Here is a 24,081-nt window from a genome sequence, read left to right as displayed (position 1 = left end):
TTAACCTAATCGGGCTTCTAACTACCAAGATACTGCAGGAGAACATGCTCATCACAAAGTCCCGCTTTTAGTAATACAGGAACTGTTGTGTTGGTGTGAAAAATTAATTCCCTTCACAGCAAAGTGCTGTGTGACCACAGGGATGTCTACGAATTCTTGTGTTACTGTGAGTTTTATGGATATGCCTTAGTTTTCCCACGTGGAAACATATAAATGGAAGTGAATAGCTTTGATCTCAAAATGTCTAAAACCCTACATTGTGTTAGTGTCGAGAGTGCATACTGTGAAGGCACAGGGGGGAAAGTATCCAACTCTACTATTATGATAGCTATTAACATATGTCAGCAAGTGAGACAGAAAACTGGGGTTATGAAGAATTCCTCCCAGATCGCAGATTTCCACTTTGATGTCAGATCAAGCACAGAATTCACATTGTATCCCATGTTATGAAATAATAACGCAAATACACATAACTTGCCGCTACATTTGCAAAAGGAATCCTCTCCATTCATCTGATTTCTATTAAGTTTAAATCACGATTTAGCAGTCTGCTTTGGAATTAATATTCAATTTTATACTTTTGTTCACAAGCCAAATGAAAGAAGTGTAGAAGAAAAATTGCACATGAACAAAAACTGACAAAGGCTCCTGTTTGAATAGTAAGCTGAGAACAGACTTCTTACAGCATAAATAAAGATCAAAACATACAATAGGGATAAACAAAAAGTAGCCTTCAGCATTAATCAGCCGGTCACATTCATCTGTACTTTTGGCATCTACCAAGTGAACATAATTAAAAAGGAATATTGTATTTGGACATTATTATATCTTGCTTCATTCACGTGCCAGCTGTCTCGCTTAGCTTTGCTGATGTCCTTCCCAACCCACCCTCAGCCACGCAGGAGCAGAGGGTGTCCCCCTGCCCTGGCACTCAGCAAAGGCGATACAACGAACCACAGAACCAGCTGTTCCCGCAACTGCTTACGCATGAGCTCAGGTAATTGATACACAGCAGTAGCATCCATAATCGCTTTTATGGGGCTCTCCAATAAGCTTCCAAGCACAAATCTAACTTGTGGTTGGGCAGAGGGGGAGCGTTACTGGGATCTACTTGTTCAGCCAGGGAGTACGGGGAAGCTGCAATTTCACCAATGCCAACAGCACTCTCTGCTACCACAGGACAGAACAAGTTGCTCTGCTGCGATACACTATGCAGCAGCCACCCCAGCACTAAGTGTTCTGCGAAAGGCACCAGGGGAAGGACCACCCCTTTTCTCCCTGTAGCCAAAAGAACTTCCTCCCAAAAGACATGCAGAGATGCACTACAGTCAAAGAGGCTTCTCACCAAAGTTGTTTTTCGTAACCTCCCTGCACTTCCTTGTAACTTGGCATTTGCTGGCCATATGCAGACTATCAGAAAAAAATTAGGCACATGATAACTATTCATCTGCTGTGAACAAGAGGCCATAAAGAAAGCATCTGACACCATACATACCACATGCCTGACCTTTACAATGACCTCCCTGCAGGAGAAAGAGCTGCAGAAGGAAAGAAAATGGGTTCCTTCCTCCTCATGTCCCTGTCCCGGGTTTGCGCTCATCCCTAAAAGTTGGTAGACTCAGGAAAAACCACTTGGTGAACACCTTTATAAATGAAAATTAAAAAGTCAGGCTTCTTGCTCCAGCAGAGCAGCACTGACATCCTGCAGGAAAAGAAACATCATCTTGGAAAACCAGTATTTTACAGCGAGTGAAACAGGGGACTTTGACCTCTGGAACTTGGTGGGTTCTTCTCAGGGGCCATGTCCCCATCTTCACATGCAAGAGAGACAGTTCAATTATTGAAACGTAATTTGAACTTGTTTATGCTCCTATGTATTACTGAGGACCGCACACAGCCCTCCTGGAAGGGTCCTCAATCCAACACATTTCCTATAGCTACAATACTTAATAGTTGAATTAATTATTTCCTTGGGCTTTTTATTAACTGTTGCAGTAACTGAGATCAAATATCCTGCAAGAAGGTGGTTTCCAAGAGATCCTCACGGCATATTGCCTTGAACCAGAGGTTTGTATAGGGCAAAAGACATCTAGAAGTACTGGCTTCTAAACACGTTACAGTTCCACTCCTCCAAAACTCCTCTTAGAAATCCTTCTAAAGGCCTACATTTTCTGTGAGAAAGCAGCAAGAAAATAATGAACAAGACCAAGAAATTAAATGACAGAAATTAAGATGCATGACACTAATTTCCTGTTCTATTTAATACCCTATTTTTTTTTATCTTTCATCAAGTTAGGACTTAAATTCTTTGGAGTAAGAACCCTTCCTATGATGCATAATCTGAATACTATAAAAAAAACTACAAAAGCTTAATCATCACTTTATTTAGTTGCATTTGTGACAGCTTATCTAAAAGACACAGAAAATGTAAAGATATTTCTAGCTGGATGAGAGTGCTTTGTTTGCCCTGCTTTTGTACCAATCTGTAGAGGATCTCACACAGGGAATATTATCAAAAGAAACAGAACAGTAACTACAGCATGCATGACTTTATTCTACCTACATTCAGATAAAGAAATACAGCACAACAGTATGCTGTTCACCAGTGAACTCAATGCACAGCAGCCGGCACTTGGTTACCTTAGATGGCTCCCAATAAGACAAACGTTCAGTGTTGCCTCAGTTCTTGTTAATCTACTCCTGGAATTCATCATACACTGAGATTACTAAACTCAAACTTCTCTACTAATTGCCAACATAAACACAAGCAAAAGCCATAAAAGCTTCTACATACTATACGGCTGCATTGTAGAGGCAAAAGAGTCCCAATCATTAAAAGAAGGGCTTGTCTACTCTTACTTACTCACACCAGAAAACATGCAAAACTAAGACTACCATAAAATCATATTTAGCATTACACAAATTTCAGGGATCTTGGTTTTAGTTGTGTATTTGAAATTCCTGGAGGGGGGAGGAAACAAAGAAATCACGACAAATCAATCTCTTCAGCATGCACACCGTTAAAACAAAATCAAAAACAAAACCAAAATCAAAATAAAACCAAAATAAAATAAAATAGCCTGAATTCCTCAAAAATGTCCCTTCAATCAATATTACTTATGTGTCCAAAAACATCAAGAACAAAACATCAAGCTACCAAAACAAGCCATATTAATTCAACCTGACAAATATGCATATAGCAAACTCATATTTTGCCAACAATACTGTAACAATCTGGAAAGAAAAAGTTTACATGCTCATGGAATTTCCCTCATCAGTGAGAAATACATCATTTAGAAGTTTATAGGATCATTAATGTTTCCCACTCCTGGCCAATCTCTAGCCTCACACAGCTGCAATATGTTCCTCCAGGCTTCTCAGAAATTGTGCAAAGCATTTGAAAAAGCAGCAAATGCCCTTACAAATTAATTTCTGTTTCCATATAATCTGTTGGGAGGACATGAGCAATTCACGCTATGTAGCCACCATTTAACAATGTCCAAAGATGAGCGTGTACTTTAAAAGTTAGCGTAAGTTAGACTTTAAAAGTCATAGCACTCAGTAAGCACCAACATTAGAAGACTTGAGCACTTATACCTCTTGAAATTTATAAAACTGCATTCAGTGGCCTTTCAGACTACTCTGAGCAATATACCAACGGTCCACAAATAGGCACAATTTTAAATGGCATCTTCATCTAGCTGTGCTCAGTGTATTAGCGTGGAACCATTAGTGACTGAGTATAATATGTTCTCCTTAACACAGAACACGCAATGGGAGGAAAAAGTCAACTCTCATTCAAGATTTCAGTCTGTATTTGTACAGCTGCTGGCACAAAAATCAGATGGATGTTCTCTTTCAGAAACAGCAGCATCCAAGAGAAAGCTTTCAAAACAAGGGTTTACTACAATCCACTTAAGCATGTAAAGCAGATGCTGGGTTATTTTTAGAGCTACCAACATTTGTTCTCTGCCTTAACTCCCACTCCAGAAAGAAAATGGGGATGAAAGCAACGTTTATTCTCCCATGCATGATCCAAAATTCAGAGATCTATATGGAACTGTCCCAACAATAATAAAGGGTTTCAATACGAATCTAATTTGACATTCTGAATTACTTGCAACTCCACAAAGCATGAACCATCTCAACCTATTAACAGGACTTCAAATTTCCTGCTTCAGAATGTTAATAATGACAAACCCATAAAGCTTTTGCTTCTTACATATAGCCACCCATTTCTCTGTTGCTGCCAAATATAAACTGTTCTTTTGAATACTATTCAAGACCCTAACAAGCACTATGAGTTGTACATGACAATCACGCACCAAAGTACCTCCAGAAATCTGATAGGAATCATTTTGTCCAAGCAAACTAAATGGATCACAAATAATAGCACATACAACCACCCTGATACCATTCAGCTTCTGCATCTAGCCATTTGAAATGTTGGCAGTAGATTACTTTTTCCAAACAAACAGATACAGACACTACTGCAGAAATCTAAATTCAGCCGCAGCTTCGGGTTTCCGACGTATTTATTCTGTTGTAAGCATCTTACATCAGAAATGAAAGAAAACACAACTCAGACTCTCAATTAAGCCTGTCCAAACTGTCCAAGAGGGTTATCTCAGCCATGTTTTAAAGCTGTTAGCAATACCAGCACCAGCCAAAATGTAATTCCCAACTATTCGATATAATCATTCTACATATATAAGTGATTTGCAACTCAATATTCTGCTGTGGCAGCAGCAAACTTTTTCAGCTTTAATATAAAAAGCTGCCAGAAGTAATTTGGTTATTGTCTTAAGTGTACCAACTGGTCTACAGACATTAGAGAAAACCTTCTCCCTGTGTAGAGGGAGGAGGGAAAATGGAGGTGCTCCTCTTGCTGCCTTTGACATGCCTGAATGAGTGTCCTGATGGAAAAACCTGTAGAATTTAAAACTAAGTTTTCCAAACATGTTTTCATGGTTAGAATTTTAACAGTTATAGCTCTGCTGTAGCTATCTAAGGGTAATTCAAACAGATCAATGAAGAAACACTTCATTCTGCTGTATTTTTTAATAGGTCCCACATAATTGATTGCACACTTACTTATTCCACCCTGGTAAACCAATATGCTCTTCCTATAAGAAAAACTACATCCCATTAGTAAGTGTTACAACTCCATTTCTGACCTTTCTCTGTTTTGGAGCACCTTAAGCCAAGCAATTCCATTGCATTTTTCTTTTTTCCATAATTCTAAGTTCTCCATCAGTTAACAAAGTACTAGAATTACAGCAGCAAAGCTAATGAAGTTAGGCGCTCTCCACAGAATATGGCCCAGAATCATCCGTAAGCAGAAATCCTGCCTGAGTCACCTACTACAAGTAGACAGAATAGTTTTCTTTCTAAAACATTTTGAGTTCTATTTCTTCTTACAGCCAGGCACAGCTAGGAACCAAAGGTTCAAACTTCCACATGACAAAGGAAAACAGAGAGAAACCTGCAGAACTTTCAAATTTTAGAAGGATTCACTCTAAGACACATTACTGCACTTACACACATTTTTTTGAAATTTGTTGCTGGTGTAAAGCAACAACACAGATCTAGACCCTGTTTGGTCTCACCCATGCTGTCTTTTCAGTTCTGACGTATTTTTGAAGTCCTTGCCTTCATAAAATCTAGCCCTTCATAAACTTGTGATTAGTTCTTAGCTTGTATTGATTTGCACTATAAAACAGATACAATACCATAACACACAGAAAACCTGTGAAGCACTATTCTGTTATAAAGAGATATGAAAGAATCGAGATGAACACAGAAACTTTTACCAATGTAGTTACACCTACATAACTATAGTTATAGCTTTTTTTGCTGAAAAAAAATTAAGAATAATCCACATAGCCAGCCTGTAAATTTCCTCAAAGCAGAGCCTGGCTGTAAATATTGTGGAGTGGTACATGTGCATGCGTAGCTATTTCTGTTCTCTACTCTTTAGGAGGCACTAACAACAAAACTACCTCAGGCTCCACTCAGCTGTACAGCAGTTAAATTGGCAGTGACAGGAAGAAGATCACCCCATAGCTCATAGAGACACACAGCACAAGGCAGCCTCATAAAACGAGCACTAGTGCTGTTTGGCGACTCCTACTGCCATTTTAAAACAGGGAAGAACTACATAATGTTCTGTCAGTCTCCAAGTGGTTTTATCAACAGGCATAAATAAAATACAGAAGTTACTAAGAGAGACAGCTCGCAAGATTAAAAAAAAAAACATAAACCATGAGAGAGTAAATTTAACATGAAGTTTCTTTGTTACCTTGCACTGTAAGGAATACTGATGCCACGGTAGATCCGCCCTCATTAGAAGCGATGCAGTTGTACTTGCCAGCATCTGTGAGCTTTACGGCCTTCACCTCTAAAGACAGGTTACTCATCATCCTTATTCGCAGGGGCTCCTTGAGCCTCACATCCCTGCCATTTTGCTGCCAGGTGAGATTGTAACGCACTGTGCTTAAAGTTAGGCAGGTCAAGATGGCTCCTTCACCAGGGACAACCGTGACGTTATTAGGAACCTGAATAATGGGTGGAGGCTCTGTGTAAAAAGAACAGAAAAAAGAACAAAATCGTAAGAAAAAGACTTGGGAACCTTTGCTTCATTTGTGGATTCTTGATAACTTCAAGTACACTAAACAAGTTTAAAAAAAAAAGAAGTTGGTTTAATATTTAGTTTAATTTCACGTTGCTGAAGCCAAGAAACAGAACACAGGGCAACATCCCCATTCCCTGATGCTAAGCTGCCTGACAGGAGCTCACATCATAAGACATCTCCTGATTTAGGTCCAACATATCACGTAGGATGAAAGATCACAATATGTACAAGAGAGGATGTAGCACTGTGTTTATCTTGCACTGTGGAAAGCCAATGTAAAATCAGAGCGCTACAGTGACAGAAGGAAGAGGCAGGACCACGACCAGGTCTCACATTCTGATCTCTGACTGGGGCGTGACTACACGTAGTGGAATCTGAGCTATGCACTAGATTTTTTACAGGCTTTATATGAACGAATCATGGTGCTAGAAAGCTCTTCTTACAGCAACAATGAAGCTAAGTCAACGGCTGCTCTAAGCATCATTATGAAGTTGTTTTCGTGACAGTTTCTATAAGGGAACATGGAAGGACAGAGCATCTCTTCCCTTACCTTTACCTGATCAAGGACCTTGTCAAATGGGATAAGGAAAAGGGGAGAATGGGAGGTAATAAACACAGTAGAGAGAGACACAGACCTGACAGACAAACAACAGCAGAGACAATGACAAGAAACAAGCTTTGTCATGCTAACTGACAGGCTATCAAGAAGCTACAAGCATTATTTCAAAGAAGGGCCAACTTGGGCTTTGCAACTGATAAGTACACAAACCTGGGGGTCCCAGATAGAGGGGTGGGGTAGCTGTGAACCTGTGCAAACTGATGAAGGAACATGCAGGGGAAGCGAATGAGGGAGAAGCAAAGGTGGGGGGAGTTGGCAGAGCGGGGCCTCCAGCAGCCAGGCAGGAGAAATTCCCAGGCTGGAACTGTTCTAGGCAGCAGCCACTTACACACCCCTTAACAGCTTCCACTCAACTCTTAGGTAATTTCATTATCTTCTCCTTCCTACCTGTACACATTTTATGGTGTAGCTTCCACTGTTTGTTATTAATTGCTTTCCACTCTACTCATCTGTACACTTCTATCACACTCCTGGAAGAAAGCAGCTGCAGTAATTTTGTACTGGAATTAAACTTTGAAACCACAGATGCTTAAAATAGGAGCAGTCATCCTGATCCTTCTTGAGATATCACTGATAAAAGAGGCAACAATTAAACGTTCCAGAAAGAAAATACGCTATGTATCACCTTATGCATTCCCATTAAAAACATATATATATACTCTATTTGTTTTTCCCCAGACCGACTCTTGAGAAAAAGAAAGATGTGCAATGAATAATATTCCAACCACGTTGCTTTAGCAGAATTAACAGCTTTAAGAGCAAGACCAAATGTTTATCAGTAGACACTAAAAAAGAATTATCCTAAGAAAAGCAAGGATAACAGAGAACAAAAAAAGTCTATTAAGGGTGGAAGTTACGCCAAAGCTCAGAGACAGCCATAACTCCTCCTCATTTAAGTTGCCTGTGGGGTCTCAGATGAGGTTCACAGGCCTTCTGTTAGATCTCCACAGGCTGGGTGTGCGGCTCTGCTTCCCTATGAACACGCACCCTGACAGCAATCACGCTCATTACCAAAGCTGGGTATTTTAACACATGCAGAGGAGGGCCAAGAAAAGCTACACTTGCTTACCAAGAATGGAATTTTTCCCCTCCACTGTAGGTTTTGGTTTGTTTGAGAGAAGAGACAAATCTTCTAATGCTTTCCATGGGCATATCATTAAGTATGTTACTTAAAGAAACGTAGAAAAGAGACGAAGGCCAGTACAGGACTGAAGTCCCCATCTTTTGAATGTGAGTCCAGTGGGGCACAGCATCTTTTGGATTACACCAGCCCTTACCACAATAGTCCAGGCACATAGCAATCCCCCAGCCAAACTCCAAGCTGAATTCAGAGCACTTCTTTACTGGCACTTTAGTTAAGGTGCCTGCACAAGCTAACAAGCCATTTGACATTTTAAAGATTTAAAACTAGCAAGACAAAGTCAAAGTCAAACTCAAGTGTTTGCTTTTTCTGAAACTGGAAAATGTTGACACAGTTCCAATACCTTTCACGCAGCAGTTGACAAAATGGATTATCTGTGATACACTGTCTGTCAGCTGGGCAAACTAAGAATACTTGAAAAGATTGTTCACTTTGCTTAAAGAAAAAATGTCAAGTAATTTTCTTCCAAATATTTGTACACAAGGATTTCAAAGCATCTCCCTCACATTAATCCTCTTCGTGTCTCAAAACAGACATTTGCTAATTGCTCATGTTTACATAGTGAGTCAGTCTCAGTTGATCTCTCAGGGCTCTATAAATGAGAGGATACGGGAAATTTTCCCCTCATCAGTCTTGACTTTCAAGTCCTACCAATATCACAAGAAAAAAGTTAGGATTCTCTTTCAGTTTTCTCTGTGGGGAGGAGGATGGTTGCAACTTCCAGACCAAGAATTTTTACACCCACGGTTTCTGAGGCAGAATATAATAGCTTTTTGTCCTCCAAAACATGGTTTGAAACAAGCATGTGGGAATAGCCTATCCTCCAGAAGGATTTTCATAGCCAAAATATAAAATAGTGCTCTAGAGCTAGGACTTGGGTAAGTATTGATGTTACTGTTCTATTCTACTTAAGTATTTTGTGTAACTAAAAGGATGTTCCTCTCCTCAAATTCACCACTTGGTACAAGAAGGCTGTTTCTCTACAAACTTTGCCTGCATAGAATCAATGATACCACAGTAGTTTCTTTGAATTTGCTCATATTGCAGTGAAAGGAACATCTTTGCCTGGGAAAGTGAAGGTAAAGGGATATACAGTCACCTTCTTCAACTACCGAGTGGGCTGTTTTAGAGAATACAGAGTTGGAGTCTTCTCAGGGCACAAAAAATTAGGATGAGAGTCTGTGGCCATAATATGCAACAGGGGAAATTCTGACTAGACATACAAAATATTTTCCTAGTGGGAGTAGTTAAGCACTGCAGGCAGCCCGTGGAACTTGTGAAATCTCTATCTTTGGGGACATTCAAAGTTTGTTTGGACAAGTTCCTGAGAAACGTGATCAAGCTTGGAAGTGAATTCTGCTTTTAGCTGTGAGTTGGACTAGGTAACTTCCAAAGGTCCCTCCAGCCTAAATTGTTTTGTGATTCTAGGAGTCATAATGCAGCTTAACTAACCTGAATTAGCTACTACAGGAGACAAAAGACAACTTCAGTTTGAAGCAGTTATACAAAACCTTGAGGCCGAATTCAAACTGCTGTTCTGAGCTCTACTGTGCTCATTGCCACTGCAAATTAACTGACTTGCTCCAGCGCTTTCCCTAATCAAGAGCAATAGCTTACACTTCTGCATGACAGATGTCTTATCAACACAAACAAGAAGGCTATATAGAATGGATTTTTGTTTCAAAATAGAAATTCTTTTCCACTTTCCCTCAGACTGCATTGCAACTGTGAAAAATTAAGTGATAAAATTCACTATAATATGGACACAGTTTTCATCCACCCACCCACATGCATAAATAAGCTTTTTTTCTTAAGTTTTCTTGCAGGAGACTCTACTGTCTGCTGAAGCAGTTCAAAACCATGCCTGGTTTTATGTTCTCTCCATCTGTGTTTGGGGTACATCTTGGTTTACAGTTACTTAAACTAAATTCCTCTAATAAACTAAAAGGATTAATTTTGTGAAATAAAGCCTGTTGGTTTACTTTGGGAAACATTTCTAACTGCTCTGCACTTGAAACTCTCAACATCATAATTTGCAGACAATACCAACGTCCACATGTCCCAACTTTACTTGCCTTCACAGAAGACCAACTTTACTCTCTCCCTTTCTCCCACTTCAAATTTTTACGTCCAAAGCTTGACCAGGATGACACCATTCACTTTTCAGGAAGGATTCTCTCTTACCACAACTATACTTTCATTAATAACTAATGGGGCATAATCATCTAGTGCCTCAAGTCTGAACAGGTCATTAATTTACATAAGGGAAATTCCCTCTCCCTCAGCAAGAGGAATACCAGTGCTTTATGCTTTGAAACTGCTCTAACATGTAAGGCGCACCAAGTCATACTAAATGTATGACCGGATTTATAATTAGGTGTTCTTTAAATTGAGATTTTTATGAAGTTAGGAACATTTTTAGGAACATAGGAGGAACATTTAGGAACATAAGAGGTGATTGGTGACAGCCAATATGGCTTCACTAAGGACAAATTGTGCCTGACAAATTTGGTGGCCTTCTACAACAGCATGATAGCACTGGTGGATAAGAGAAGAACAACTGACATCATCTGCCTGGACTTGTGCAAAGCATTTGACACTGTCCCACACAACATCCTTGTCTCTAAGTTGGTGCGACGCGGATTTGACAAATGGACCACTCAGTGGATAAGGAATTGGCTAGATGGTCGCACTCAAAGAGTTGCAGTCAATGGCTTGATGCCCAAGTGGCGACCAGTGATGAGTGGCATTCCTCAGGGGTCAGTACTGGGACGAGTGCTGTTTAATATCTTTGTTGGCCTGCACAAACCTCATGAGGTTCAACAAGGCCAAGTGCAAGGTCCTGCACCTGGGTCAGGGCAATCTCAAGCACAAATCCAGGCTGGGTGGAGAATGGATGGAGAGCAGCCCTGAGGCGAAGGACTTGGGGGTGTTGGTGGATGAGAAACCCAACATGAGCCTGCAGTGTGTGTTCACAGTACAGAAAGCCAACCACATCCTGAGCTGTATCAGAAGAAGTGCGGCCAGCAGGGCGAGGGAGGTGATTCTGCCCCTCTGCTCCGCTATGGTGAGACCCCACCTGGAGTACTCCATAGAGCTCTGGGGCCACCAACATCAGAAGGACATGGACCTGTTGGAGCGAGTCCAGAGGAGGGCCACGAAGATGCACCTCTCCTATGAAGACAGGCTGAGAGAGTTGTGCTGAATAAACATCAACGCACTTGTGTACATGAGTGAGAAAAAAACCACATTAATTAAAAACATACTTAGAACTGGAAACGTATTTGATTGGCCCCAAGTGCCATTGCTCTCTGTTAAGTGTTCCAGCACAATGTATTACCATGCTTCAGCATAGAAGGATGGACTACTACCCACCTGATACATCCAGAAATGTCTGCGCACGTCCAGTTCCTGCACTGCTAGTTGCCATACATTCATAAAAGCCTTCATCAGACAAGGAAACCTTTGCAATCTCCCAGCTCATACTAGATGATTCTCTGGAGGAAGAAAAGGGCATACTCACTGAATTCCTGAAGGAATCAAGAGGTACAAGAACTTGGTTCCCTAACTACAAACATAGGATATTTTCACAATAATTACAAGGAAAAGGAAAAACAGAGCCTCTGATGAATCAAATTGAATCTAGCTTTATGATTTTATTTAAAGAAACAATATATACATTGTCAGGCTTCTTTAAGTATTTAAAAATGTAAATTTTTGCAGAATGCCTCACTTGCACATCTACATAGGTCACACGGTTGTCACACAATGACTAAAACCACTGTGTTTGCAGTCATGAACTCAGCTGCTCGCACTCTTCTGTTATGTTCACTACTTGAGAATATCTCTCCTTAATATCGACAAGTTTCTATGTAGAACCAGTATGTGGTACCAAACCTGTGGCTCTTAGTAGCAAGGGCAACAAGGGTTCATCCTCCCAGCATAAGCTTCTCAAATTCCCAGGTACACACAGTACACTTTGTACGTTTTAAACTGCAGGGACTACCTCCATCCCAAACATTTACATTCCAGCAAAACATAAAGTATCTCTATGAAGATGACCATCATCTGCTCTGCCAGCTGTACCTCTGAACTTATGACCAGCAATAACTATGATAATTTAATATTCTGCACATGGATTGCCTAGCCATACAAAACAGCACAACAAATATAAAGACAGGATTGACAGATTCAAGACTGAAAATGTAGGGTGGGGTACAGAAGAGATGCAAGCAAGATAATGTAACAGGAATCCAGAGAAATACTTGGTAATTTTTCTATAAATCATAGCAAGGGCAAAGCCGATCAGCAATAATACCATGTATCTACCACATGCAATGTTAAAGTTAAGAGAATAAAAGTGTAACAACGTTCACTGGTGGTTACATGTGCTTAAAAACAAACACTCTTACAGCTTCTCAAAATTCAAAACCACACTTTATACAACTAGTGGTGTAACAGACACAGAGATGATGACATAAATGAGCAAAACAGTGGTTCTTCTGCAGTGTCCCAGTGCTCCCTGTGGCCTGTTGCTATGGCACATAAACAAAACTGATGAGCACTAAAATATCCATGATAGCTTTGGCAAGTAATTGCCATGTTATGGGAAAACACTAAATTAGTGAGCCCTTGGTCTCTCCTTTGCTTGTTGGAATAGATTGATTTATCTACCCCTAAAGGATTTAGAAAGAACAAAAGAAAGAGACTTGGAATATGCGTGAAAGTTCAATAGTGTAGCACCACGAGACAGACAATCCAATTACATGGCAAATGAAAATAGTATATACTGACCTCAAATGGCTTCCTACTTATTCTCTCTTACTTCATACTTATTCTAGATAACGTAATATATCATATATCAAATCTATGACATTTTACAGTGCAATGCTGGCAAATGGAAATGGCAGTAACTGCCAACACTTAAGAATAAGATAGTGTTTCTTCCAAGTAAAAAGTGAGAGACTTCTCTTTTTCAGGGAAAGTATGTTAAAAGCGAAGTTATGCAACCGTATTCTTCTTCATTCCTGACTTTTGCTACAGACCAGATGTCGAACATGGAAGCCTTGAGAACGGAAGCATAAAAGGAAACGTGTCCAGAGTGGAAAAGCTTGGCAAAGAGAGACCTGCGGTAGTCTATTAAAAAAAATTAAATATAACAATGGCAACAGTGAATAATACACACCTCGAGGCATCTGCTGCACACTTTGGCACTGACTCTAAAAAGCAGTAACCACACACAACTCTTTGCAACATGTGTTATTGGGATAACTCAGCACCTTTCAGCATCAAGTAATTTATTTACTCAAATCATTTTACAATATATGTAATTTGCTGATCAAACTGCTTATCTAGCCTGTTTGGAAAATACAAATATACTCCCTTACCCAGTTCGCGAAATCCAAAGCCCAAATCACATCCCGGTTATTAGTTACTGCAGAACCACTGGCAGAGGGCACAGCATTGTATCTAACCTCACCTCTTAGCCACCAGAAACCACCACGCTCCATATCACATTTCCACTTGGGAAGTTACCAGCAGCAGGCTGTGGCTGACACAAATGAACTAAAAACTAACATTCACTCATATTGCACTAGTGAATACATAGTTTTCAGGGATATATTCTACATGGTTTAGCAAATCAGACACTAGGCTTGATAACAGCCACAAATACCATCTGATTCAGAGGGATTTATTATTATTGTGATTAACTAAACGGATTGCCTTTCTTGTCATAATTTCACACGTTATTTTTGCTGATTCTGCCCTTTGTGGGGTTGGTGGGATCTGTCATTTATAATAGAGAATGTATTTTAAAGACACATTAATGCTCAGTTCTCACTGATTTCCCGCTGGAATGAGGTGCTTAACTACCATTCTTGATCGCCTAAATCAGTCTTGTCAGAAATGCACTAGGATATTAATCAAAATCCACATTTTCTTACTAGACCACCACAGGATTCAGTAATCTAGAAAAACAAAGCTGTTGCAACTTTAGAGAAATTTATTTTTCCTACACATGTTACTCATTTAAAATGCAGAATGATTATTACGGCTGATAATACCTCTGGAATCAAAGTAAAGACAATTTTTCAAAGTACATTCACTTCAAGACCCCTTTATCTATATTCATTCTAATGGTACTTTCACACAGACAACTGTCACACTAGAAATATAACATTCAACTTATAAACCATTTACTTATCGAAATAAGTATTAAAAAAAAAAAATTGAGTAAAGATGACATCTTGTCAACAAAACCCTGCAAGTGTTCAAGGCCTGGCAGGACGCAGCTTTGAGCCGTCCCTGCCCAAGGGAGGAGGGTTGGAACTATATGATCTTTAAGGTCCCTTCCAACTCTAACCATTCTGTGATTCTATGAAAACGAAACTCATTAGAAGTCATTCAATGCAGAGCAATAATACAGCTCAAACCTGCACTAAACTAGTACGCTGGACAAATCCTGTCTGGAATTTCACTACTAATACAATGCAGACAAGCCAAGCCAAATAGAACCTACTTAACTGTGATCAATAATATTTAGCTTGAGATATGTTTTGTTAAATTAAATTGGATGATCTGCTCATTCATCTGGTCTGTAATATGAAAATGAAAAATGCAGCCCAATCAGAAAGGTGCTGGATATGTGAAAAGCAAGGAGTAGAAGTGTGTGGTTTGATAACTAAAGAATGGAAAAAATTACACAGCTGCTAAAGTATGTGCCAGGGCTGACTAAATGTAAATGGCACCTCATTAAAAAAAATTAGAAAAATAAAAAAAAAAAACCACCAGAGCTGCAACATTTCACACTGCCAACAGTGTACAAGGGAGCTTCAGAATTTATTTATTTTCGTAGTCATGATCCTGCTATTCAATGCTAGAACTTAGCCTTCAATCTTCTCCTGAAGTGTTTCAGGCTTTACAAGAGGCTAAGAAAGACTGCCAACACTGTCTTCTAGTACATACTTCCCTTTTGTTTTCAACTATCAAAATTACAAGATAGAATTTATGAGCATTTTAATTCATTCATAATTTTTTTTTATTCTTATCTCATTCTACAGAGAAAGAACATGCAATCCATTTTCTACACAGAAATCTGAAGAGCCTTTGGTATATTCAGTCTAAGTTTTCCTATTTTGAGAGACTTTCTGAAGGGGAAAATTTTCTAGGGCAAGACATAGGACATACTTCTAGGGCATCCATGAAAGGCCATTAAAAATAAAGCAAATTAATGCACATTCCATAATCATTAATGTATCCATTGAGGAGGGGGAGGGTGTTCAAGAAAAAAGCTAAAGATCTACTTTACATAACTTTTAAAAATACAAATTAAAAGCATTTGCCTTCTAGACATTTAGACCCAGTTTATCATAATTTAAGAGCATACATTTGAGGTTTGGCCAGAACCCTATAATCTCATCATCTACACAGAATGTACACCCTCCTCAAACATGCATGTGTGTATATATATATAAAAAAATATATATAAAATAAATCTCTCCATAGCATACAGCCTCCCTAATGAATATCACCAAAAATAACAGAATGGATGTAACAGGATATAAGCAGTATAATAGTAAATAATAATTAGAAGTCATAGGCTATAAATAAAACAGTATTGAGGAAAAAAAAATAAAAGTCACTACTTACTTGAAGAACTGATCCACTCCTAGCTTTACTCCATTTTTAGTAAAACGCTGAGTAAAAGGTATAAGACTTTCTACATGGCAAGGAACAGACCCCGGCTGTAAGTAATATCCTGGAGTCTTGGTGGGCATTGTAACTTTTGGAGCATCTGAAGAAAGCAAATATTCCCCAAAAGATTACTAACAGCTGCTAACATGCATCCTATTTTTTCCTTTTATTAAAAAGAAATTAAATTTCTGATAAAGTTATACTTAGTAGATAATAACATTAACTTGTCCATCACAGTCTAGAAATAGAACTTTGGAATGAAACAGCACAGAAAACACTTCTGTAAGTTACAAAAAATATTAGATACCAATTTTAACTGATTTAGATATGCCAAATGTACATTCAATTCAAGTTAAAATCTCTTACCAGGAGTAATACTAGAAAATGAAACACTTGAAACTCTCTGAAAAAGATAATCATCCTTGTCATAGCCCATTATTTTCACAAAAAAAGCTTCATCTGGTGGAATGAAGTCAGAAATATTCCATAGACCATAGGGCTTTCTGTCAGGATAGTATTTCACGGGCAAGGTCTTAAGGAGTTCCCCTGTAATACTCAGAAGTTCCAGTCGGTCTACTCTAGCTGGAAGAAAGATCCCCGTGGTATTTAGCAGCACGAAGGTAGGAATCCCTAGAAAAACAAAACCATGCTATTTTCAGTTCTAAAAAAACCAAAAAAAGTAATTAAAAAAGGAAAGGTTAAATTCCATGCGTATGGCCCAGTACCCCATGAATGCAGCATTCAGTTTCAACCCTTCCTTACTAAGTAGCAAAAAACTAAGTTGCACGAAGCTGCGCTCTGCTTATTAACTGTCAGGAGACACGGCACTGATTAGGGTTTAAGTTACTGATTTCCAACACGTGTTTCTGAAATAGCAGCCTCCTTATTATCTCCTCACCATGCCCAGAGCCAAAGGCTTTTTCTGAAGCTCCAAAAGGAACAGAAAGGCAATTTTGAGGCATTTCATAGCTAATGATATCTGAATTTATGTAACACAAAAAAACCAAGCTAATACAAAAAATACCACAGTAAAATAAAACAGCAACATTGGCTGCTCTCACATATTCAAGGCCCAAGAACCAACCAACAGCTGCCCCAAATTTATTATGAAGTTCACCAGAGAGATCATCATAGAGTTCTACTTGATTTTGGGGGCCCAAAACTGGTTATTGTTTAGCACGGAGTAGAATGGAAACGAACCTTGCACTGGTCTGCTGGATGTTTTTTTAAAATCTAATGTTGCCTTCCTAGAAAACCCCGCTCGGAAGTCAATAGTGCTGAGACCTGTGATCCGAACTGAGTGCCTTCCACTGCTGGAGGTCTGAAAGAGCAATGGAGTGAAAGAACATGTGAATAACTAACATTTCAGGAATTGCAATGCTTCTGATCTGTCCACTGAGCTCAGTAGATAAACTTCAGCTTTCATCTAAAAACAAGACAGAAAAAAGGCTTATGGCAAATGCTGTAAGTAAAAACGCCTTTAATAAAGCACTGCACTGAGCATGTAGTTAGAGAACAGCAGGAAAAAAATAAAGATTCAAAAGACCATGAAGAGTGATATCTAAGCTATATTATGCCAAGATCAAACCCGCGGTTAGTAGAACCTACTCTGAGTTTTTGTTCAGGGAGACAGGACAGCACATGAGACTTGCAACGTGAAAGAAAATCAGCACTAAAATGCAGTCAATTCCACTGAGCTTTATCTACCTAGAGAGTATTATCTGATCCATTCTCAAATACATAATTCCTTCAGTTTAGTAACCACCTCTCATACAGCTGCACGTGTATATTAAATTAAACAGTTGTTTCTTATAACTAACTGCCTAGGGACAGCCATTTAGACGCTATGACAAATTGATGACTATCTGATTAAAATGACCTCTATTTGATTCTATTTGGTTAGCCTTTCACCTCAGAAAAATCACTACTAAAGCCTTCTTTATATAAACCAGCTGTTAACAATACAAAGAAATATTTAAGTGTGCCAAACAACTCATGTTATCAAGCGTTAATTGGCAGTTAAAATTTCATTAGACAAACTCAGTGACAAAGCTTTCTTTTTATAGCTTTATGCATCTGTATGAGGAATTTATGGCTTGAATAAACTTTTCACAAAGTTTTTTTTTTTTTAAGTCATCAGTCACAGCCTTAAAATCTCAGTGCAAACAGAAGAAGCCAGTGACTAAAGCCGAGTAAATAATCCATAGAAAAATACATTGGGAAATTATTTTTCTTTAACAATTATTCAGACCTTTGGGTAATTGTGAATTTTTAAGGCTAGAATAACCTTATAAAATTTTACCATTTACTGGTAGCAATAAATGTAACTATCATTGTCATGCCTAGGAGCTGGCAGTCTTACACAAACACCTAAGAATAAATTTCATCACAAAGGAGTGCTTTCCAATTAGTACCTTTGTCAAGTCTCTTTTCATTATTTGTACTTTAACGTGGATCATTGGTATTGTACATTAATGCTTCTCCTCCCAGACTGGGGGAGCACAATAAAAAGTGCAAACATGTATTTGTCTCAGATGTCAGGAAAAGATGCTTTCCTGTCTTGCAAACAACACAAAATAAAATTGCCCAAGATGCATGTATCTATAAACAAATGTATGAAAAAAGGCACAGGTTTTTGTAAAACAAACTCTTTTTTTTTTCACATAACAGAAAAGCCAAGCTACAATGGCTAAATAAATTTTTAATTGTGCAGTTATGTTTATGTTTTTTATATTTACAATGATGGAGATAAGCAGCTGAATTAGGCTTTGAGGAATGTGCTTATTCAGTAGAAATTACTCTGGCCTGGTTTGTCATTACACTGCGTTTGGCTCGAGGGAGCAACATCAGTCATTAAAGACCTGTCTTGATCACATGAACAGTCAAGTTTTTCTGCCGATTTCTCATTGCTTTTCCTCTCCTTTTCTCAATCAGGCAGATGATCATTTAACTCCAAGCAGCTGGGGCATTTTTGTGTCATTGCTCAGCTGAAAAAGCTCTGGCCAACTGATTAACAACAGAACAAAAGAGCAGCTGATGGCTTCACAACTCACCTCCATCACTCACCTGCCTTTTCAACACGCAGATAATTTTATTTGCAAGATTTTAGATACCTCTGAAACTGCTCCAAAGAAATATTTGAAGAGGAGTCCACAGGACAGGTCTTTGTGGGAGGGACTGAGCAAAAGCAAACTGATGCTCCCTCTTCTATTAAACAAGCAAGACTGTTCCTATGGAGGCCTATCTCTTGGTGGGTATCTCAACAGTAGGACCAGCAGATAAATTTAGTCTCCCAGCTAGCTCTGAGGTGCAGAAGACACATGCAACAGCGGGACCATCTTTCTGAAGAATCATGCTTCCTTATGCACAGAACCTGCACTGTTTGCTGATAGGCAACGGAGAGAGGAGCCACATGCTCCTCTCATGTCATTGCTCTTTGAAAAGACTCCTGTCACCTTGTCAACCAAGAGTACTCAAGCAGACCTGGAAGGAAAAGTTACTTATAAAAATCCACACACATGCACAGATTTGATGTCCTCATGATGAAGTACCTGAAGGCAACTGGAGGCCTCCTGCGGTGCAGGGGACAACTGGATTGCACATTCTGCATTTTATATTACTCAAACCTCTGATTTAAAGACTTCACTGAGCACTGAAACTGCACTAACACTTGATTGTGGATTATGGTGGGTCTTCTTGGACTGATTATTCTCCAGTTGATTTAGTAGCAGCTAATACTGATTAACTCATTGTGATTCGTTACCCTACTAAAATGATAACTTATTGCTGTTCCAGTGACAAGTACCTATATAAGCTCTTTGCACAAACCTAACCAAGACCTGTTTTAACCTAAATAAGACCGTTTTGACATAAATAAGACCTGTCATAAAAGTTAATTAAAATATTTCAACTATATTCAAGACAATTTTTCTTTTTTTTTTTTAACCCAAAATACGTCAATTTGAATGTTTTATTCTCCACAGAATTGGAGACAGCATTATGCTGAGCTTGGAAAACAAAACAAAACAACTTAAAAACCTGATGAAGCCTGACGCTTTGGCTGGGGCTGGTGTGCACCCAGCCGAGCATGCTGGCCCCATTCCACCTCAGCCACTTGGCAGTCTGCACCACGCTGAGTGCCAGCCTCGGATTTAGGAAAGGTTATTAGCTCTGGAGGGTGTTACACATTGAGGCTGTCAGAGCAGCAAGCTCCTCTCTCGGCAATTCCTGGGATCCAGAAATGCGGGCAATGCAGTGCAGGCTTATACACATGGTTCCACATGGCTCAGCTCGCAACCAAAAAGGCATCGGCATAGCAGCAGCCACGCAGGGCCAGCGAGAGATCACACAGGGCTCTTGCTTCTTCTGCACTCCGCTTCTGTGTTGCGGAGAGAATGTTCATTACACTGCATGCTTAACCCAAAAGACTCCAACAAACTCCAGAGTTGAATGCTAACGCACCAACTGTAGGAAAAGTTCTCTCAGTACCTAATATGTCTGATGTAATTAAGGGGGACCCAAACTTTTTTTTTTTTAACAAACCACCATGGTGTCTCTGTACCAGGTTTTTCAACATTTCTTGTCCTGGAAGCGTAGACAGACATTCAAACAAGTTTCCATAGAGCTGCTGAGCTCAACATGCTTTTTTAGTTGCAGTTCTGCAGCACTATCAGTAGTTTCCTAGTGTTGTATGTGAATTAACAATCCTTTTCAAACTTCCCCTGCGCTAACGGCACAGACAATACATGGCACACATCCATTCAGCACACCTCATTGTGATCTTGACTATGAAAGTATCTTACACGGGTGACTTCCCCTCCAAAAATGACAATCTAGTATTTACACTTCTAGAATATAACAGTTTAGTTGAAAGGGACTTATACCACTATGATTGTTTCCACATCAATTTAGGAAAGCTGGGATTGTGCTGCTTAACGCTATGTACAGAAGTATACAATAGGACAAAGCATGAGTCAGTTTAGGCCACAATTGCACAACAGAATTGAGAAGATGATGTAAAAACTCACAGTTCATTATACTTCCCTTCCTCTCCCCCACTCAAAGCATGTATGTCACAACATGCTGCCCCCTACCAACCAGCTCAAGGTACAGATTCGGCTTCATTTGCCTGAAGATAATCTGTCCACAAAACATAGTTCAATAGTGTGATTTCTACACAAACAGTCATGCCTTGCGCAGATTTTAAGGTGTGGTAGTGGGGTGTCATCTGTTAGCTAAGACATTTCAAGTGTTTTGAAACATTAGCATCTAGCCATAAAAAACAATGTTGCGGCTATTTCTTAAGTTTATTTAAATATTCACTTATCCGTAGCACAATCCTTAAAGTTTTAACATTCCATTCACATTTGATAGAACTACATTTTGGAGAGCTGATTAAAATGACATGATGAACATGTCCTAAAACAAAATGATGCATGCATTTCCCTAAGTCTAGCCAAGCCCTAAACTTCGTCTTCCAGTTTAACCGCATTATAGTAAGAGTGCTCTTGCTCATCCCTTTTCCCTATTATGGTTTCAGGTAAGCATTTTTTGGCCTGATTTTGAATCTCTGTTAAATTAGGGGTTAAGGCCAGTCTAAGCAATCCACTAAGACATTTTGTTCTTTCATTTCAGAAGTATGTTAATGCATCACTACCTAGGAGCTGGTTGCTTGGTAGAACTCTCAGAACCAGCAGGTAGGGTTGCTCTTAATCTGTTTTGGTGTACATTGACCATGCTCAGCGTGAGGAGCCTTCAGCCCAACACTCAGGGAACTTTCCTACAGACTGTGGTGGGAGCAGCAACCTCTGGCATAGAGAGCCTGATCAAGGGCTTATGTTAAGTTGCTACAGTCAGTTCCAAGAAGACCGTTTTCAGCAGAGTCTTAATGATCCTTTCTTGTTTATTACTGCTAATCATGTTGATCTTAACTTCTTAAGATTTTTAAATCCTTTAGGGTCCGTTCTGTAACTGTATGTTCCTAGGATAGCACTCACATGAACAAATTTATCTACATACTGTAGTACTTAAATAATTTACTGATAAGGAGTTTGAATTAGGTGTATATTTATTGACTTTGTGAACCTGCTAATGAAATCTCTGGCCTGCAAAGTGCACATCATCTCCATTTCCCAGTCCTTCACACCTGCTATACACAGCAAAGCTACGCTACTGAGAGAATATGCTCACTAGACTCAAAAAATTTGGTGCTCACTTCATCCTTTTTTCATCCAAAGGAAAAGGATGACCTAAGGATTTGACTTAAGACAGTAACGTCTAATATCTTGATAAGAATTTTATACTACTGCCTTCAGAATATGTCATAACACGTAGGTCAGAAAGGACATTTATTGTAGTACAAACTCATCTATGAATATCTATGATAAATAACATAGTAAATCATTATACAATTCCCTTATAAGCTACAGGACAAGTAATACATTATTTCTGCAGTAACTTTACCTTAATTGTCCATGTTCCAGGCTCTGGATCTTTGACATTTACTACCTTTGCAGAGTTGTGGATATTTAGCAATTCATTCAGTCCTGATCCTTTACTGATCTGCTTGCCTGAAAAAAAAAAAAAAAACACAAAACCAGGGAGTAAATAGAACATTGCCTAAAAAAACAGGGAGTAAATACAATATTGTTCTTCTGTACTGATGTATTTTTGATACTTGACTTACTCACTACTTAGCAGTCATTAACATTTACAACAGTCAAAATTCCCTGTAACTCTTTGCCAGAATACTAAAAAAGCTCATTTATTTTCACTCTTTTCATTCACTTGGGAAATTTAATACAGCCTGCAACAATATGTAACTGTCAGAAACCCAGAAACTGAAAGCAAAACAAGTTCTCTTCATAGAAAATACTGAGCTCTCGGTGAAAGGAGGCAGCACAGAAGCAAATTCCCTCGAAGGAGATCTTAGAACAAACTTACCCTAACCCACCTGCCAGCTGAACCTACCTGCCAGCTGCCAGCCCACTCACTCTTCCACCCTCTAGACCTATTTCAATCCTGATACTGGTTTTCAAAATGTGAAAGACATTTATGAAACACAAATATGGCCTTCCCTATCGGAGACAGTATTTGTCTTTTTCATTCACTTTTTTTTGCTATCACAAAAGAAGGTATAAACTACTTCACCTAATGGATCATGGATTTCAATTGCTGGTGAAGGACCACTCAAGGACACTGTAACCTCTTTCAGACTTGGATCAAAAGGGATCTGCCAAGTATTTACAGCCATGGTCAAATGGTCTGTAGACAAGAGATGCACTTTGGAGGCTTGAACTGCTTCTTCAACCCATTTCAACACCTAGAAGAGACAATAACAGTTGTTATTATACTGTCAACAGTATTTGTTGTTGAAATATTTTCTGCTGAAATACTGTCTTGTAGAGATTCCATGTTAACTTCTATTATAATAGAAGATCACTCCTTTCACCTATGAACCTCCTGTTGTCTGGTGACACACAGCTACCACATCACCCTGAGCAAACACGGTGGTAAAGAACTTGCCTAATGTTATCACCCAATGCATCCATTTCAACAAAGACATTCTGGAGACAGCACAAATAGGATTCCAACTTCTATCAGGAGCACACAAGAGCACAGGAATACAGAAAGAAAAGACGACAGCATACCAGGAGTAAAGAGGAAACAAAGCAGCAACATCAAAGCAAATGTATGCTTCAACTTATACTGTTCAATGTAAGAATCAACGTACATGATACAACAAAACAGACAGCCTGGAAAAACAAGGACCAAAATTTTGTTGTCTTACCTGTGCAGTTATCGATTCTGAAGTGAATAGGCTTATTTGCCACATTAGGGCAAATATATTTTAGAAAATATTAATACTTAAAAGACATGCAATTTTAATAGAAGATATGACTGAAGCTATGATAAGCATGATGTTTAAAGGAGCACAGAAACATGCATGGTTACACCTCTACACAACATCCACATGTACACTTTTAAAAAGGA

General features: G+C 39.0%; 1 protein-coding gene across 1 annotated transcript in view; it reads right to left on the bottom strand.

The window, feature by feature from the left end:
- The window catches only part of HMCN1 (hemicentin 1), a 187,557-nt gene that overhangs the window by 117,127 nt on the left and 46,349 nt on the right, over positions 1–24,081 (bottom strand). Inside the window, exons 5-11 of the mRNA XM_063343291.1 lie at positions 23,239–23,410; positions 22,552–22,658; positions 17,290–17,410; positions 16,456–16,719; positions 16,045–16,189; positions 11,770–11,891; positions 6,302–6,577 (exon numbers count right to left, since the gene is read on the bottom strand). Of these exons, the coding sequence (XP_063199361.1) occupies positions 6,302–6,577; positions 11,770–11,891; positions 16,045–16,189; positions 16,456–16,719; positions 17,290–17,410; positions 22,552–22,658; positions 23,239–23,410 (1,207 nt within the window). The remainder of the gene's footprint in view (positions 1–6,301; positions 6,578–11,769; positions 11,892–16,044; positions 16,190–16,455; positions 16,720–17,289; positions 17,411–22,551; positions 22,659–23,238; positions 23,411–24,081) is intronic.

Source organism: Chroicocephalus ridibundus, chromosome 8 (genome assembly GCF_963924245.1).
Source record: "Chroicocephalus ridibundus chromosome 8, bChrRid1.1, whole genome shotgun sequence".
In the NCBI taxonomy this organism is placed as follows: Eukaryota; Metazoa; Chordata; class Aves; order Charadriiformes; family Laridae; genus Chroicocephalus; species Chroicocephalus ridibundus.
The sequence above is the reverse complement of the archived record's forward strand: the minus strand, read 5'-3'. Positions and strand labels throughout refer to the sequence as shown.